The sequence below is a fragment of the Heloderma suspectum genome, chromosome 2 (assembly GCF_057233095.1).
Source record: "Heloderma suspectum isolate Gila_16-S chromosome 2, 16-S_ref, whole genome shotgun sequence".
Taxonomy (NCBI): domain Eukaryota; kingdom Metazoa; phylum Chordata; class Lepidosauria; order Squamata; family Helodermatidae; genus Heloderma; species Heloderma suspectum.
In genome coordinates this window covers 13,953,030-13,970,608 of record NC_139459.1, presented here as the reverse complement: position 1 = coordinate 13,970,608, position 17,579 = coordinate 13,953,030, and the positions used below count along the sequence as shown (strand labels likewise).

General features: G+C 44.6%; 1 protein-coding gene across 1 annotated transcript; it reads left to right on the top strand.

The window, feature by feature from the left end:
* On the top strand, positions 1-11,073 carry ATP5F1A (ATP synthase F1 subunit alpha). The gene is made up of 12 exons (XM_084832851.1): positions 1-170; positions 2,399-2,477; positions 3,697-3,866; positions 4,478-4,651; positions 4,743-4,909; positions 5,293-5,441; positions 6,499-6,650; positions 6,756-6,980; positions 7,111-7,218; positions 8,936-9,080; positions 10,187-10,337; positions 10,758-11,073. The coding sequence occupies exons 1-12, from the start codon at positions 111-113 to the stop codon at positions 10,837-10,839; spliced, it is 1,662 nt and encodes a 553-aa protein (XP_084688977.1). The 5' UTR covers positions 1-110; the 3' UTR covers positions 10,840-11,073.
* The last annotated feature ends 6,506 nt before the right edge of the window (positions 11,074-17,579 follow it).

Sequence of the window (17,579 nt, the reverse complement as noted above, 5' to 3'; positions counted from 1 at the left end):
GCGGCCCCTGCGAGCGGCGGCGGCGGCGGCGGCGGCTGCAGCGGGAGTCGGAAGGAGCGGCCCCGGTCTCGGCCCCTGATCTCGCCCGCCCCGTCGGGCTCCTCGCCGTGATGCTGTCCGTGCGCGTGGCCGCCGCCCTCGCGCGCTCCCTGCCTCGGCAGGCCGGCCTGGTGAGCCGCGCGGCGGGCGAGGCGCGGGCGAGGGCTGGCAGCGGCGCCGCCATCTTGGGCCCGCGCCCGGGGGTGACATTGACGCGGCGGCTGCGGCTCGGGCTCGCTGGCTGGCTGGCTGGCTGGCTGCCCTCTCGCCCTTCCCCGCGGCCTGGCCGGCCGGCGGGGCCCCTTCCCCTGCTGCCCTTCGCGCCCTGAGACCTGGTCCGGCAAGGTCACGCCGCGGATTGGCCCGCCCTCCCCTCAGCAGCGGGGCAGTGTGCTCTTGCTCGGGCCTTCCCCGAGCTGGTGTCCCCCCCGAAGACGTGTTGGGCTTCAGCGCCCGTCAGCCCCAGCCAGCATGGCCAGTGGGCAGGGCTGCTGGGAGCTGTAGTCCAGAAATCCGTGGGGCAGCAGGTGGCAAAGGCTGCCGCACAAGCAAGGGAAAGCGGGGCCCCCGGCCTTTGAAAATACTTTGGTGGGAGGCGTTTTGGTAGGTGATGGAGCGAGAGAGAGAAGGCTTTTTTCCCCCAAATCCGTTTTGCAGAATAGCCATTTAACGGTGTAGGAGAGCCCGTTTTCTCGTTGCATTGGCTCATTGGGATGGTGTGGTGGGCCGAAATCCAACAGGGACATCCTTTCTTACTGCATTTTTCACTGTGGAGGATGCTGCATCTGTTGGGATTCCGCCTGTCATATCGCTGTAAAAGCGGGCAGGAGTTTGGGGCAGGAGGCGGCAGGGAAGTGGCTGTTAGAAGCATGTCCGACTTGACCTGTGGGACAGGGCGTGTAGTTGTACACTGTCATTTTCAGATATTTGTGACCTTGAAGCCTTCTAAGAAGGGAAGCCCCTGGTATATCCAAACTTACTGTTTATGAACTTTAAAAGCTGCCTTTGTAATAAAACATTGCTCATATTTTTGCTTTAATTCGGGATTAAGGGGAATGTCTGCGTCCAGGCTTAACTTCCTGGTTCCCCTCACTAAAAACCAAGTTCATGACTTAATGTAGAGGGCTGCAGTTGTGAGTATTAGTAGTGGGGCTTCCCTTTAGCTCTTCCTGTCTTGGGAATCTATTGGGTTTTTAATACTTAGTGTTCTGAATGAAGCTTAGGTCTCCATTCATTCTAGTAAAATACTTTGGCTCAGATAAAATTCTGTGTTTGGTGCAGCCCTGTACATCCATTTCCTAATTAGTATTCACAGCTTTCACTATGCTGCTACAATTTTGACAGTTCTTGCAATACTTTACAGGGCTGTAGTTTCAGATATGTCATGACTTTATAAAGCTGATGTCGTTGCACTTGCTGTTTCACCAATTATTACTTATATCATGCCTGGTGTATAGCACAAACCTTTGGAGCCAATGTCAAATGCAAGGCCCTTAGCGACTCAAAGAGCTGGATAGGGTACACTGGCCAGGTAGACGTTACCAAGATGACTGTTACAACAGTTGTCATCACCTTGAAAAAGGCTACTGCCGTGACCTTGTAGACACCTCTTCTCAGCTGTGAATAAGTTTGTCAAAGACACAATGGATATGACACAGCTTCTTAAAAGCTTTTGGATGGCAGGGATCTTTTCCCTCCTATTTGGGTTTTTTTTTTTAATGAAAGTGGTACAAAAATTATCTGAAATAAAATAAGTAGAAACCTTCATTCATGTAGGGTTCTGCAGAGGCAGTGGGTGCCACTAAAACCTTAAAGGAAGTGGGCTTCTTTTTTCTCTTACACCTTCTGACAATTGGTCACTGAATGCTCTGTATAAATCAAGAAGAGATTCTGCTTGTTAAAGTCACTTATAGAGAGTACTGAGTTTGGAGCTGCAATTGTATACATACTTCATTGGGAGTAAGCTCCATTTCACACCGCAGGACTTGTATCCGTGTACTGAGTTGGGCTGTATCTGTACAGGATTGGACTGCACAAACTGCTTACCTGTTCCAGATACAGTAATTATGGTCTGGTACCCTGGCTGTTACCATGGGAGTTCCAGCATAGATTATTGAAAAGCAAAATGCTGACTAAGGTTATTAAGTTAGCAGCCCTGTGGATAGATGTAGTAGCTGTTCAGTATTTGCTATGTAATCCTGCACGTGGAAAATGATCTAATGAAATAAGAGACTCATTGGTCAAGCAATGAGGTAATCAACTCCCTTAATGCAAAACCATGCCAGAAGAGTATGATTTCTTAAGTGTCAGAGGGGGATGCTATCGAACATAACACTGAAATGTTTTTTCTTTGTGCTAGGTGTCCCGGAATGCCTTGGGTGCATCATTTGTTGCAACAAGGAACCTCCATGCCTCCAAAACAAGTCTACAGAAAACTGGTGGGTCAAAACAAATATCCACGAACTCAGTTTTGGTAATAAAGTAATGAAAGCTGTTAATTGCAACTAAGTGTTGCTTTTGTAGCTGTGCTAGTGACCCCTGCTTGAATGCTTGTTTGACTTTTTGGCATTCCAGTCTTTCTGCCCAGTTTGTAGCATTTCTCTACTACTACTTTGATTTTAGGGTCCAGTAGCAGTGACACTTGAGGCTGTTTTGGAGCATTCAGAACCAAAACAAAGCTAGTGTTTCAGTAGTTTGGTCACTACCCAGCTGTTCATTCTTCCAAATATTTTAGTAGTGGAATTCAGCCAATGTTAGTTGTCTTTTGGAATTTCTGGAAAATAGTGACTTTGCTTAGAACTCTAAATTGTATCTTAAAACTGACAGTTGCATAAATAGATGAATGCTTCAGTTGCCATTGAGCTTAATCTGATTTGAGTAGCTTCTTCACTTACAGCAGGCCCAGGGAACCTCAGGGCTGGGGGCCAATTCCAGCTCTCCTGGGGTCCCAGTCTGCCCCTCTGTGTTTTCCCAGATGGCCACACCGTCTTCCCCTGGTCCCACCACCTTTCCCCCAACCACCAATCATTTGGTGATTTCCTGGCTTTTGTGCCCCCCCCCCCCCAAAAGGTTGAAATTCCTCTCCTAAGGCCTAGTTACTGGCAGGGAGAGCTTTAAGCTGAAGTATGCTGGTCTTTTTTGTATTTTGGCCTTGATCCTTCTGCCTTTGGCCTGCCCACCACTGGGATGTGGCCTCAAAGAGCTTCTCCAAAATTGAATTTAGCCCTTGGGTTGAAGAAGGTTCAACATCCCTCCCTTACAGAATCAAGAGATGAAGCTATAAAGCACTGTGTCTAGCTTGCCTAAATTTAATTTTGTTCTTTATATTTGTAAGTCTTCTTGAGTGCTTTTCAGAAAAGTCACTCAAATGCATAACTACAATTTGAAAACCCTGTGTGAGGGTTGTGGTGGATCTAACACTTGATTATGTTTTTGTGTACGTGATGCTAGATTTGATTTCTCCTTAAATAGACTTGGGTGCCACTTACCTAGACCAGAGGTGGACAAATTTCATAGTGCAGTGAATCTCAGTCAGACCAATCTTATCTGTAACTATGATCAATAGAGATAATCACTTGTGAAAATGTAAGCTAAGGTTCTAAAAAGAGCCTCTGGTTGGGACAGTAAATTTAATTATCCTGACTTAAATTTTGCCAGGTACTGCTGAGGTATCCTCTATTCTTGAGGAGCGTATTCTGGGTGCTGACACTTCTGCCGAGCTAGAAGAAACTGGCCGCGTGCTTTCGATTGGTGATGGTATTGCCCGTGTATATGGCTTGAGGAACGTTCAAGCAGAAGAAATGGTTGAGTTCTCTTCTGGGCTGAAGGCAAGTTCTTCACTCTTTGCATCCATATTTGTATTCAATACTCATACAAAACTTGATCATGGTTCTTGGTCTGAAAGTCTCTTCCTGTCCATTAGATTAGGTCAGGGGTGGGCAACTTATAGCTCTCCAGATGTTTTGGACTGCAGCTCCCGTTATCCTTCAGCATTGGCTAGGTTGGCTAGGGCTGATGGGTGTTGTAGGCAAAAACATCTGGAGGACCACAAGTTGTCCATCCCTGGATTAGATAGTAAAAAGGCATTATCTTCTGGTGTGCAAGTAATGCTTGGAATTAAAATGCTGTTTAAAGTAAACTTGCCAGGAAGGTGCTCTGCTCAATAAAGGCCTTACGGCTGCTTCTGTCATTAGAAGCTTTGTTCTATCTGCATATCTAGTTCAGTGCTGTCATGGCTAATTGGTAATATTTTCCAACAATCCATTAGTTGACATGTAGAGAATGTATTTGCGGAATTATGTCTTCGCAGCATAGTTATCCTAACTTGTAGTTTCATGGACTTCAGTTGGTTGCATGAATTATTCTGCCAGCACTTGGCTGGAATATCTCTTGAACTGTCTCTTTTAAAATGTCTAAAATAAACGTACTCTCTTTTTAGGGTATGTCCCTGAACTTGGAGCCTGACAATGTTGGTGTTGTCGTATTTGGAAATGACAGATTGATTAAGGAAGGGGACATTGTGAAGCGAACAGGTGCCATTGTGGATGTCCCAGTTGGTGAAGAGCTGCTGGGGCGTGTTGTAGATGCACTGGGTAACGCCATTGATGGAAAGGTAGATGTGGAAATCATACTTATTACTGTTGCGTGTTGGTTATCAGTGGTGAGCAAACATGAAAAGATGACAATATTGTCTTGCTTTAAAGGGTCCGCTCGCTTCCAAGATGCGCAGGAGGGTTGGCCTGAAGGCTCCTGGGATCATTCCTAGAATCTCTGTGCGTGAGCCCATGCAGACCGGTATCAAGGCTGTAGACAGCTTGGTACCAATTGGCCGTGGCCAACGTGAGTTGATCATTGGAGACAGGCAGACTGGGTAAGGAATCAGTGTAGCTATTCAGACTACTTGCTCCTAACAATTTTTCTGTTGGGGAAAACTATAAATGCAAGCATACTCCGGGAACAGAAGAATGCCTTACTTCCGAGTGCCCTACGTTCAGAGAATCTTTAACCATTGACTTCAGAGAATCTTTTCCCATTGCTGAGGACTGCTACTGTTCCTGGGCTTTGAAGACTGTGAATGCACTGTAGCATATATCCAGAGAAGAGAAGCAGTGGCAAGGAAGCTGGTCCACCATTAGTGATCTTCTCACTGAGGAGCCACCGTGTTTCTCAAAACTTAGTTTGAAAACAGCTGTTCTGGCTTTGGGCATTTAGTAGCACAACAGGATTCTGACTACATTTCTGTTGTCTCCGCAGGAAAACCTCAATTGCTATTGATACCATCATTAACCAAAGACGATTTAATGATGGAACTGATGAGAAGAAGAAACTGTACTGTATTTATGTTGCAATTGGTCAGAAGAGATCGACTGTTGCTCAGCTGGTAAAAAGGCTTACTGATGCAGGTATAGTTCACGCAGACTTTACTGCATGGAAGTGCTGTCTGTAGAAATACATAAATAAGGCCCTAATACTGGGGCACAAAATGGCTTCTTAAGGGTGCAATCCTATGCATGTTTAGATAGAAAAATGGCCTACAACTCCCAGCATGCCCCAGCCAGCATTGCTGGCTGGGGCATGCTGGGAGTTGTAGGCCATTTTTTCTGTCTAAACACGCATAGGATTGCGCCGGAAGAGAACGAGCATAAAACCAAAATACATCGATACAGCTACATTTTGAATATGTAAAAGTAACCAAATATTGCCTTGGGGCAGCAGAAATAAATTATTTGCTCAACTGTAGTGTTGGCTTCCCTTGGCTACTTCTGAGAGTTCCATAACTGAGAAGCCTGTATCAGGAAGGGTTGCCAGTGTTCTTGTAATTATATAAGGTTGGGGTGACTCCAGAATGTACTCCTTGTTCTGTTTCATTTCAGTTTTGTCCCCCATTTCCTTGGTACTCAGCTCTGAGACTTCCTGTTCATACATGGTTTGCCTTCCTGAAACTGCGGGCTTGCTTTTATTTTGCCCAAACGCCGGGCTTGCACAACTTTCAGTTGGGCAGAGGCCTGTAAACATGTTACCTTCTAGGTTAGGCAAGTACACTGAGCTTGCATAATGTACACAGAACAAACATGTACCAATACTGTTCTCTCTCTATAAATGGAGCATACATTGTACACCTGCAGAGAATCAATTATATAGAAGCAGTATCGCTGAGCAAATATGAGAGATGTAAAAATTAGTACAACCACTTGACAGTCTTTACAATGCTATCCACTTGACAGTCTTTTGGACTTCTGTGAAAAAAGTAGAGGCGTTTGGGAGATAATTTTATTTAATACATTTCTATACCACCTTTCTGTGAAGGTAGCTTATAGCATTTAAATACCAAAACGAGCAAACAGATGTTAGCAAAAAACCAAAATCTAATAACTGAACTGTTGGCTAGGCTGCTTCTACTTTTTCATTTAATAAGAAACCAACTTGGGGGAAAAAGTATTACTAAACCTCTTTTTTCAGATGCCATGAAGTACACTATTGTGGTCTCTGCCACAGCCTCAGATGCTGCCCCTCTTCAGTATTTGGCTCCTTATTCTGGCTGTTCCATGGGTGAATACTTTAGAGACAACGGCAAACACGCTTTGATTATCTATGACGACTTATCGAAGCAGGTTTGAATGTACTATTGGCCTCTTAATTGGGGGGATCCCAGATCCCAAGAATATTCTTGGAGTCAATGAGGCAGACGTAATAGCCTGACTCCCTTGTATCAACAGGCTGTTGCCTACCGCCAGATGTCGCTGCTGTTGCGTCGTCCCCCTGGCCGAGAGGCCTACCCTGGTGATGTGTTCTACTTGCACTCCCGTCTTCTGGAAAGAGCAGCCAAAATGAACGATTCCTTTGGAGGTGGCTCTTTGACTGCCCTTCCTGTCATTGAGACTCAAGCTGGAGATGTGTCAGCCTACATTCCAACTAATGTCATCTCTATCACTGATGGGCAGGTAGGATCCCAAAACACTTAAATGAGAATCCACATAAGTGATTTGGGGTGACCAAAAGTCCTTACTGGGCCCAACAGAACAGTAGAATCAGGTAACCAGATGTAATGGTATACTAATCTTTTTCCTGCAGATCTTCTTGGAAACTGAACTGTTCTACAAAGGTATCCGCCCAGCTATCAACGTTGGTCTGTCTGTGTCTCGCGTCGGTTCTGCTGCCCAGACAAGGGCCATGAAGCAGGTAAGTGTAAAATGACATTTATATAGGCCATCTGGCTGAGCTTAATATTATCCACTTAATTTAGGATGTAGGATTAATGATGCTGTAGGATCGCAGCATTAGCATTGCTGTGTTCTAGCATCAGCATAATAGAACTCTTAAATAAAGGAGGTTGGGCTGGAAAGCTTTGTGACAAGCTAATCATCACACTCTGGTAAAAATAAGGAATCATATTTCAGGCAACTTCACAGGAATGGGTTTGTTAAAAGTATAAGCGGGTGCCTGTTTGGCAGCTTTAGTTTTACTAGTTACGCATACAGGCAGGTTTAAAAGCAATTACCTTGAACCATATTAAGGCGTTTTTTTAGAGTATTTTTGTTCCACTCCTCAGCCAAAAAGGTTCCTGGAGCAGCTTATAATAATCAGTAAAGGAAGAGAGTCCCTGCCCACAGGCTTACGATCTAAAAGACACAACACAAAGGGAAAGGAATAGGGAGAGAAGAAGGGGGGGAAATGAGTCTGACGGCAGGGTTGCTGGTGGAATGGCCCTGCTCCCCCTCTCATCTCCCTCAGCGCAGCCTGTGATATATGATATGCCAGAACTATTGCAGTACAGTTAGGGGGATTTTGTTTGCTACAGACTCTTGTACTTCAGTCTTGGCTCCCCTACCTTTGAGTAGTAATCAGACTGGGTTGGGCAGACCTTCAGATGACTTACAGTAGATTTTGTCTCTTTGTTTAACTAAAACAAAAAGTCTTTTTTCTAAATTAGGCTGCTGAAATGAAGAAAGCGTGGGGAGCGGGGAGAGCACAAGGAGTAGGAGTTTTGTGTGTGAAAACACTATGAGCTCAGTTCTGGTACTGAAAACCAACTCCTGAGCTGAGCGTGTGTTTTGACGTCTCCTGTTCCTTAATTCTAAGTGCATATCTGCCTAGCTAGCTTCTGTTTTGTGCCTGTGTATTGCCCCTGCAGTAGGCTTCGAACTCTTAATTTAAAGGTGCCAAGATAGTGATAAATCAGATCCAGGTTACTTACAAGGAGATACTTTATTGAGTACTTGCAGCACACAGGTGTGCCCAGTGGTTGGATCAGACAGCTTTTCTGAACCCAGAACCATGGGGTAAAATGGGTTTTATACCATACATGTTAGCGGTGAGGCAGCATGACAACAGCAAGCGTTCATTAGCATTCGTTCTCAGCATAGGCATAACCATGCTTGCTCAGAAGAGAAACGGTCGGAGCTTTCCCACTACAGACACTTGCAGCTTTGAGGCAAACAAGCCTCGCTTCCCAGGTGCATCTTGATAAGACACTCCACTTGTTAGTATGGAATGTGCTTGAAGCTGCCCTATCGTTCTTTGACTCATCCTGGTAAATCAAGAGGCCTGTTAGGGAAAACAACAGCCAACTGACCAGAGTCAGAGAGCATCTAAGCCCCTGTAAAACTACCAATAGCTTGGTTCAGGCCTGGGGCCTTACAGTCTGGCTCCAATTAGTGAACCTCAGGGTTCTAGTAGAAAAACAAAGTGGATTACCCAAGCCTGAACATCCCAGGTGTAAGGCCACTGTCCTGGGCAAAGTAATACTTGATCTAGAGAGCCAACAACCGTGATACTCTTGTAATGTAAATCAGTAATTCTAATGGTCCAAGAGGTAGTAGCAGACAAAAACCAGGCATGCATGATGCTTGGAACAACTTGACTAGAAGCCAGTAAAACTATCCTCTACATTCTGCAGGTGGCTGGAACCATGAAGCTGGAATTGGCTCAGTACCGTGAAGTAGCTGCTTTTGCCCAGTTCGGATCAGATCTGGATGCTGCTACTCAACAGCTGCTCAGCCGTGGTGTACGTTTGACTGAGCTGCTTAAACAAGGGCAATATGGTAAGAATTCTCTTGTAGCACTGACAAACTAGCCACTGAAGATGGTGTTCACCTATTTTTCCATCATGTAATAGTTGACTGTTTGCTGAAAGGCCATTCAAATCATAGAATCCATAGGACTCTGGTTTTGAACATAAGCGAGCATAAACATAAACATGCAGTAGTTGACTATTTGCTGAAAGGCCATACAAATCATAGAATCCATAGGACTCTGGTTTTGAACATAAGCAAGTATAAACATAAACAGTTGCCTGCTAATGTTCTAAGATAAGAGTGGCTATTATGCTGGCCACATATACCCCCTGTTCCACCACCATGCTGGCAATTTTTAAAAACAACATTAGCAGTTTGCCCCCGAATTCCATGGCAGACTTCTTTAGAGGCTTAATATGGGACAAGCCAAATTTGGCCATATTGCCTCTGTAGCTGTTTGCCACTGAATTGCAGCAGCAGGAGTGAAGTCTGGTTGCAGGGGTGCAGCGTGGTATTGGCCCCCAGATGGCCCAAAGTTGCCCTCCACTCTTCTAAGACCAGAGAGTGTAGAAGGAGGTAGTCGGAAACCTTTCCTGACGTTCAACCCCGATCCTTTCTGTGCAACCCTATCCTCCTTTCTTCTGAACTCTCACAGTTGGGTCTAACGTAGTGCTGCTTCAAATCATTATCACTTCTGGCCTAACAAAACTAGTGTCTTAGCAAATTAGATACTTAAGAGCCAAAACTTTTTTTAAAGCAAAAACCATATTCTTTCCATGCAGTGCCTTTAAAGGCTTTTTAGGCTGCAAAATGCTGATTTGACCAGCAGGAAATAAAATGGTGTGTTGTGGAGGAGTGGGGGGAAGAATATAGCTTTTCTGAGTCTGGTTTGGGAACTTCTGCAGACCTAGAGGTTCCTCTTCAGTTGCTGGAGGTCTCTGAGAAGAGAGGTGTCTGTCTTGAATGGTTGCTTGATCTCCTGCATTAAGGGGAGGGTGAAGTGCTCTTGTAATTCAAAGTTGTTTCTTCTACCCCCCCGTAATGAATGTAGGCATAGGTTTCCTGTCTCATATGAAACACTAAGAAGTTAATAGTCAAGTGGTCTGACATAAGCTTGTGTCTTCTCTCTCTAGTCCCCATGGCTATTGAGGAACAAGTAGCTGTTATCTATGCTGGGGTAAGAGGTCATCTTGACAAGCTGGAGCCCAGCAAGATCACCAAATTCGAGAGTGCTTTCCTTGCTCATGTTCTGAGCCAACACCAGGCTCTCCTCTCCACAATCAGGTAAAAATATTTTGCTTTATAGTAGGCTAGAAGATGAATGAGAATTCGGCACAAAACACAACCACCCACTTGGCTGTGAACCAGACTCCTCTATACTGAATGGCTGTGGCCTTAATGACTGAAAGCCCTTATAGCTTTTTAAGTCGCAGCGCAAAACCATGCTAAGTTCTGTTTGATGAGCTGTTGCAAAAGGCTGCCTGTGTTTTGTTGAAGTCAGCATTGCATTTAAGATTGGAGGGCATTTTATTAAATTGTTGTAGTTTGAACTAACTATTCCATGACCTTAGGTCTTTGTGTGGGGTGGAGGGGGCAAGCATCGGTGGAGAAAGAAGAGGCAGCAAATGGGTTGAAGTGAAGGGGTAGCTATTCCACAGCTTGCCAAGGGTGAAAGTGTAACTCACTTTGGTTTTGTCTTGGTAGGACTGACGGGAAGATCTCTGAGCAAACAGAAGCCAAGCTGAAGGAAATAGTCATGAATTTCCTGGCTACGTTTGAAGCATAAACTCTAAACAGTTCTATGTACCAGGCTATTTTTGTCACTGACCGCTGGTAGTACTCTGGTTCCACTGTTCCAGAGACTTTAAAGATAAGTGTGAGTTGAATGTATGGATCTCACTGAGAATTAAACGTTCCCTATAAAGAAGTCTTGTCAATGTAGTCCTCACTGTGATGGAGACCTGTTGACCACCGGCATTGATGTGTACATAACATGGCGAATAAAATGTTTTAAACCGTATCAACTCCGTACTGCTTAACTCAGTGCAAACGTGTGAAAGGATTTTGCTTTTGTATCTGCGCACTTTCAACTAGAGACTAACCTCCTCTTCTTTTAAAGCACAATGGCCTTAAATATACATGTCTAACTTTCATGTTGTCTCTTCCTGTACTGCCCAGGCTTTCTATGCCAACTAGAGGTTGACACAGCACACTCGTACCCATGTGTAATTAGTGTTTCAGCCTCTGATAATGCATTATGGGCTGGGGTGGAAAACCAATAGACAACAAACTTAAAATCCATAGCAGCAGAAGCTACTCTGTCAAAATAAAGTCATAACACACAAGTGAGAGCAGTGTAGAAGTTGGCCTTGGTGAAACTCGGTAGCTTTGCCCAGTTCCAAGTGTATTAGGAGTGCTTTGGTGACCAAAACCACAACTGCTTCAGAAGTTTTTGACAGCCTGTTCTTTTTCCTTTTTAGCCCCCATCCCTTTCCCCTTGGAATGAGTGACTTTGGAAGGTTGAGCACAGGTTTAAATTTTGATCCCTGCTATAACCATCCTAAAACTTCTTTCCTTGTTTCTATAGGGTAGTGCCATAAAACTAGTTTTGCCTGCAGTAGAAATATTAAAGCCAGTTAGAGAAATAGAACATTAGAACCACACACAGGTTACTTGTCTTTTTAATATGCCTTTGAGACAAGTGCACAAGTTTCAACAAAACCTTATTTATTTTTATGGGTGTATTCAAACCTACCTAGAAACAAGGCTCAGCGGAGAGTTTTTCTTTGCTGTAGCACAAATTTGGCTTCCCTCTATTTTCACTCAAACGAGATGTACTTCAGATTCAACACTGATTTCCTTTTCCCCCTTAGTATTTCCGGCAAATTTAAGCCCCTAAATCAACTCCAATGACTATGGGGAGGGAAAAGAAGTGGCTTTGTAATTGGCTAGCACTTTGTGACAATCAGGGCTGTACTCATCCATTTTGGCTGGCAATGGGAAGAACGGCTTTCCCATGAGGTCAGTCTCAGGGAGAAGTTTGTATGCCCAACCAAAACGTCATAAGTGCTGTTCTGCAGCAGAAGTGCTGCTCAAATTATGCATTTCTTGAATGATCCTGTAGTGTGCTTTAGAACTTTACAGATGCTTCACGCTTACAGGAATGTTGGGATAGCTTGTCTTAATTGGGTTGTCCAAATGTTCTGAAATGCTACAATTTAAGTTTGGTTTGTAATCCATCCTACCTGTGACTGAAGTTAAGCATATGAGCATACCCTGTTCCAGGCTCCTACGCCCTCAGTAACATTTTATCCTTTTGGAGAGACTCCTTATCCTCTTCAATCTCCTGGAACTTTCTGTTGTGCTCTCTCACACACGTGCGCACGCAGACACACAGCTGATGGTTCACTGCACCAGCCTGGATGGGCTGAATCAGATGGAGGAATATTTTTTTAAAAAACACGTCTTTCACCTCCACAGCTTTCTGCACATGAAGAGTTGAAAACAACTATATAGAGATCCTTTTCCAGCAGCCTATGTAATTTCAGGATTTGTTGCCAGTTGTTGCAAAATAAATTTGTGAGCAATAAATACTGTATCATGGCCTGTGATTATAGACAACTATAATACAGTATTCTTGCTGCCTGGTGTACCTAGAGAAGTAGCCATTTACAAAGTTGCAAATACTTTTCAAGTTTCAGTTAACGGCACCCCCTTTGTTAGGAGGTATTCTTGGTGAACATTTGGAGCTGTGCTCTGCCTGTAGCAGCCTTCCCCAACCTGGTGCCCTCCTCTTTGGGGAGAGTTTTCCACAAATGGGGTGCCACCCCTGAAAAGGTCCTCTCTTGCAGCTACCCCATTGGCTTCATTTGGCAGGAGCACCTGGAGGATGGCCTTGGACGATGATCTTGATGTCCAGGTAGATAAATTGTTCAGTTGTTAAGTCATGTCCGACGCTTCGTGACCTAGACATTAATCTTGTTGTTTATTTGGTCAGTCGCTTCCGACTCTTCATGACCTCATGGACCAGCCCACGCCAGAGCTTCCTGTTGGCTGTCGCCACCCCCAGCTCCCCCAAGCTCGAGTCCGTCACCTCCAGAATATCATCCACCCATCTTGCCATTGGTCGGCCCCTCTTCCTTTGGCCTTCCACTTTCCCTAGCATCAGCATCTTCTTCAGGGTCTCCTGTCTTCTCATGATGTGGCCAAAGTACTTCAGTTTTGCCTTTAATATCCTTCCCTCAAGTGAGCAGTCTGGCTTTATTTCCTGGAGTATGGACTGGTTTGATCTTCTTGCAGTCCAAGGCACTCTCAGAATTTTCCTCCAGCACCACAATTCAAAAGCATCTACCTTCGTTCAGCCTTCCCTATGGTCCAGCTCTCGCAGCCATAGGTTACTACAGGGAATACCATTGCTTTAACTATGCGGACCTTTGTTGTCGGTGTGATGTCTCTGCTCTTCACTATTTTATCAAGATTTGTCATTGCTGTCCTCCCAAGAAGTAAACGCCTTCTGACTTCCTGGCTGCAGTCAGCGTCTGCAGTAATCTTTGGGCCTAGAAAGACAAAGTCTGTCACTGCCTCCACGTTTTCTCCCTCTATTTGCCAGTTCTCAATCAAGCTGGTTGCCATAATCTTGGTTTTTTTGAGGTTTAACTGCAACCCAGCTTTTGCACTTTCTTCTTTCACCTTCGTCATGAGGTTCCTCAGCTCCTCCTTGCTTTCAGCCATCAAAGTGGTATCATCTGCATATCGGAGATTGTAAATGTTTCTTCCAGCAATTTTAACACCAGCCTTGGCTTCATCAAGCCCAGCACGTCGCATGATGGGTTCTGCGTACAGGTTGAATAGGTATACAACCCTGCCGTACTCCTTTCCCAATCTTAAACCAGTCCGTCGTTCCGTGGTCTGTTCTTACCATTGCTACTTGGTCATTATACAGATTCCTCAGGAGGCAGACAAGATGACTTGGTATCCTCATACCACCAAGAACTTGCCACAATTTGTGATGATCCACACAGTCAAAGGCTTTAGAATAGTCAATAAAACAGAAATAGATGTTTTCCTGAAACTCCCTGGCTTTCTCCATTATCCAGCGGATATTGGCAATTTGGTCTCTAATTCCTCTGCCTTTTCTAAACCCAGCTTGTACATCTGGCAATTTTCGTTCCATGAATTGCTGGAGTCTACCTTGCAAGATCTTGAGCATGACCTTACTGGCATGTGAAATAAGTGCCACTGTTCGATAGTTGGAACATTCTTTGGTGCTTCCCTTTTTTGGTATGGGGATATAAGTTGATTTTTTCCAATCTGTTGGCCATTCTTGTGTTTTCCAAATTTGCTGGCATATGGCATGCATCACCTTGACAGCATCCTCTTGCAAGATTTTAAACAGTTCAGCTGGGATACTGTCATCTCCTGCTGCCTTGTTATTGGTAATGCTTCTTAAGGCCCGTTCAACCTCACTCTTCAGGATGTCTGGCTCTAGCTCACTGACCACACCATCAAATCTATCCCCGATATTATTATCCTTCCTATACAGATCTTCTGTATATTCTTGCCACCTTTTCTTGATCTCTTCTGCTTCTCTTAGGTCCTTGCCATCTTTGTTTTTGATCATACTCATTTTTGCCTGGAATTTACCTCCGATGTTTCTAATTTTCTGGAAGAGGTCTCTTGTCTTTCCTATTCTATTATCTTCCGCTTCCACGCATTGCTCGTTTAAAAATAATTCCTTATCTCTTCTGGCTAACCTCTGGAATTTTGCATTTAATTGGGCATATCTCCCCCTATCACTATTGCCTTTTGCTTTCCTTCTTTCTTGGGCTGCTTCCAGTGTCTCGGCAGACAGCCATCTTGCCTTCTTGGTTTTCTTTTTCTTTGGGACGTGTTTTGTTGCCGCCTCCTGAACAGTGTTGCAAACTTCTGTCCATAGTTCTTCTGGGACCCTATCTACTAAATCTAGTCCCTTAAATCTATTCTTCACTCCACTGCATATTCATTAGGAATATTAGTGAGCTCATATCTAACTGATCTGTGGGTCTTCCCTATTCTCTTTAGTCTGATTCTAAATTGTGCAATAAGTTCGTGATCAACACAATCACCTCCAGGTCTTGTTTTTACCAACTGCATAGATGTCCGCCACCTTTGGCTACAAACGATGTAGTCAATCTGATTTCGGTGTCGACCGTCTGGTGAAGTCCATGTATAAAGTCGTCTCTTAGGTTGTTGGAAGAGAGTGTTTGTTATGCACAGTGAGTTGTCTTGGCAAAATTCTATCAGCCTATGTCCTGCTTCATTTTGTTCTTCCAGACCATGCTTGCTTGTAATGCCAGGTGTTGTTTGACTACCCACCTTAGCATTCCAGTCTCCTGTAATGAAAATAACATCTTTGTTTGGCATACTATCCAGTAGGTGCTGCAGATCCTCATAGAACTGATCTACTTCTGCTTCTTCAGCATCTGTGGTTGGGGCGTATATTTGAATCACTGTGATGTTAAATGGCTTACCCTGAATACGAATTGAGATCATTCTGTCATTTTTTGGATTGTATCCAAGCACTGCTTTAGCCACTTTATTATTAATTATGAAGGCTACTCCATTTCTTCTGTGGTCCTCTTGTCCACAGTAGTAGATCTGGTGGTCATTTGATGTGGAGTGGCCAATTCCAGTCCATTTCAGTTCACTAACACCCAAAATGTCTATATTTAATCTTGACATCTCCCCAATAACCACATCCAATTTGCCCTGGCTCATAGCTCTTACATTCCAGGTTCCTATGGTGTGTTGATCTTTAGAACATCGGATTCGTCGTTCACCACCAGCACCATCGGCTGCTAGCCGTCCTTTCGGCTTTGAGCTAGCTGCGTCATCACATCTGGGGCTAGTTGAACTTATCCTCTGTTCCTCCCCAGTAGCATTTTGACCGTCTTCCGACCTGGGAGTCCCATCTTCCGATGGTATACCGACATATCTCTGGTTGTACTGATCCATTTAGTTTTCATGGCAAGAATACTGGGGTGGGTTGCCGTTTCCTTCCCCAGGGATCGTATTTAGTCTGACCTCTCTGCCATGACCTTCCCGTCTTGGGTGTCCCTTCACGGTTTAGCTCATGACGTCATTGAGGTGCTCAAGCTCCAGCACCACGACAAGGTAACAATCTCCTTTGCTGAAGTGATGTTAATCTTAAGCAAAATGCCAGCATTATAGCCTAATCATTTCTTAATTGGGCAAAATATTCATGATTGAAGGACTATACCACTTCACCTAACAGCATTTCAAAGCTGAAATGGAAGCTTCCATGGAATTGCTGGTTTAATGTGGCTTAAGATTAACATTTTAAACCACATTAAACCAGCAATTCCATGGAAGCTTCCATTTCAGCTTTGAAATGCTGTTAGGTGAAGTGGTATAGTCCTTCATGAATATTTTGCCCAATTAATAAATGATTAGGCTATAATGCTGGCATTTTGTTTGAACTTTCTTCCTCTGTTCGCAAGGAAATTGCCCAGGGTCAAACTACATGTTAAGTTGTTCATGATTTTTAAGAAGTGCATATAGTGTTGGGAGGGTTGGTGGTAATTTGCAACAAGAAACTGGCCAGGGCTCAGTCTTGCTCAGAAACACTGGATCAGGCATTGTGATTGCTTTTCCTCAAAATGTGTAGTCTGGCCACCAGGGTGGGAAGACCCATTAGGTCATTTGTAACCTTACAATGGCCTTGGATTTCTTTTCTCCTCCAAGCTCTGTGAATTTAGAACAAACTTTAACAAAAGATTTCAGAGATTCTGCTCAAACAATTAGACTGGGGTGGGCAACTTGCAGCCTTCGAGATGTTTTTGCCTGCAACTCCCACTAGCGCTAGCCAGGATAGCTAGTGGTGAAGGATGATGGGAGTTGTAGGGCAAAACATCTGGAGGGCCACAAATTTCCCACCCCTGTTCTAGAGTCTGCATAAACGTCAGTGCTGGGTGCCTCTAGTTTTCCCAAGTGTCTCCACTGTGAACAATGACATGCATGGGCCAGAAGAGGGCAGTACATATACAGGAAATACAAAACAAGACTTCTGCACTTTGCAATTAAAGACCTGAAAATCTAGAGTTGCATGCATGCATTTCCTACGTCATTGGGGCTTTGTCATGTTAGCTCCCTCTTCCATAGTTGTCTGGCGTCCCCAGCTCTTGCACTTAGCCATGATCATCTTGCTAACAGTATGCTTAGCCCTTCTTTGTTTTTAGACCTTAAGGAAGGTCAGGAGTGCACAACCTGCAGCCTGGGGCCGCATGTGGCCCTCCAAGGACTTTACGGCTGCCTCCCAATCGTGCTCTAATCCACCCCCCTTGCTGTCAAGTTCCCCCCTGCAAATTTCCCTGCTGCCTGTACTCTCCTTCCTCAGAGATCCTCATAGAGATTACTTTTTCCCTGCCACTGCAACCAGTGAGCAAAGTGATCTGCATCAGGATATGTGGTGAGTGTGTGTAGTCCCTGACCCCGAGCCACTGTCGCATTACCAGCGTGGCTTTTGTG

Excerpts from the sequence above, each read along its gene's own strand:
- ATP5F1A (XM_084832851.1), top strand. The coding sequence starts at position 111 with ATGCTGTCCGTGCGCGTGGCCGCCGCCCTCGCGCGCTCCCTGCCTCGG. Across the intron at positions 171-2,398 it reads TGCCTCGGCAGGCCGGCCTG|GTGTCCCGGAATGCCTTGGG; the intron begins GTGAGCCGCGCG and ends TCTTTGTGCTAG. Across the intron at positions 10,338-10,757 it reads GCTCTCCTCTCCACAATCAG|GACTGACGGGAAGATCTCTG; the intron begins GTAAAAATATTT and ends TTGTCTTGGTAG.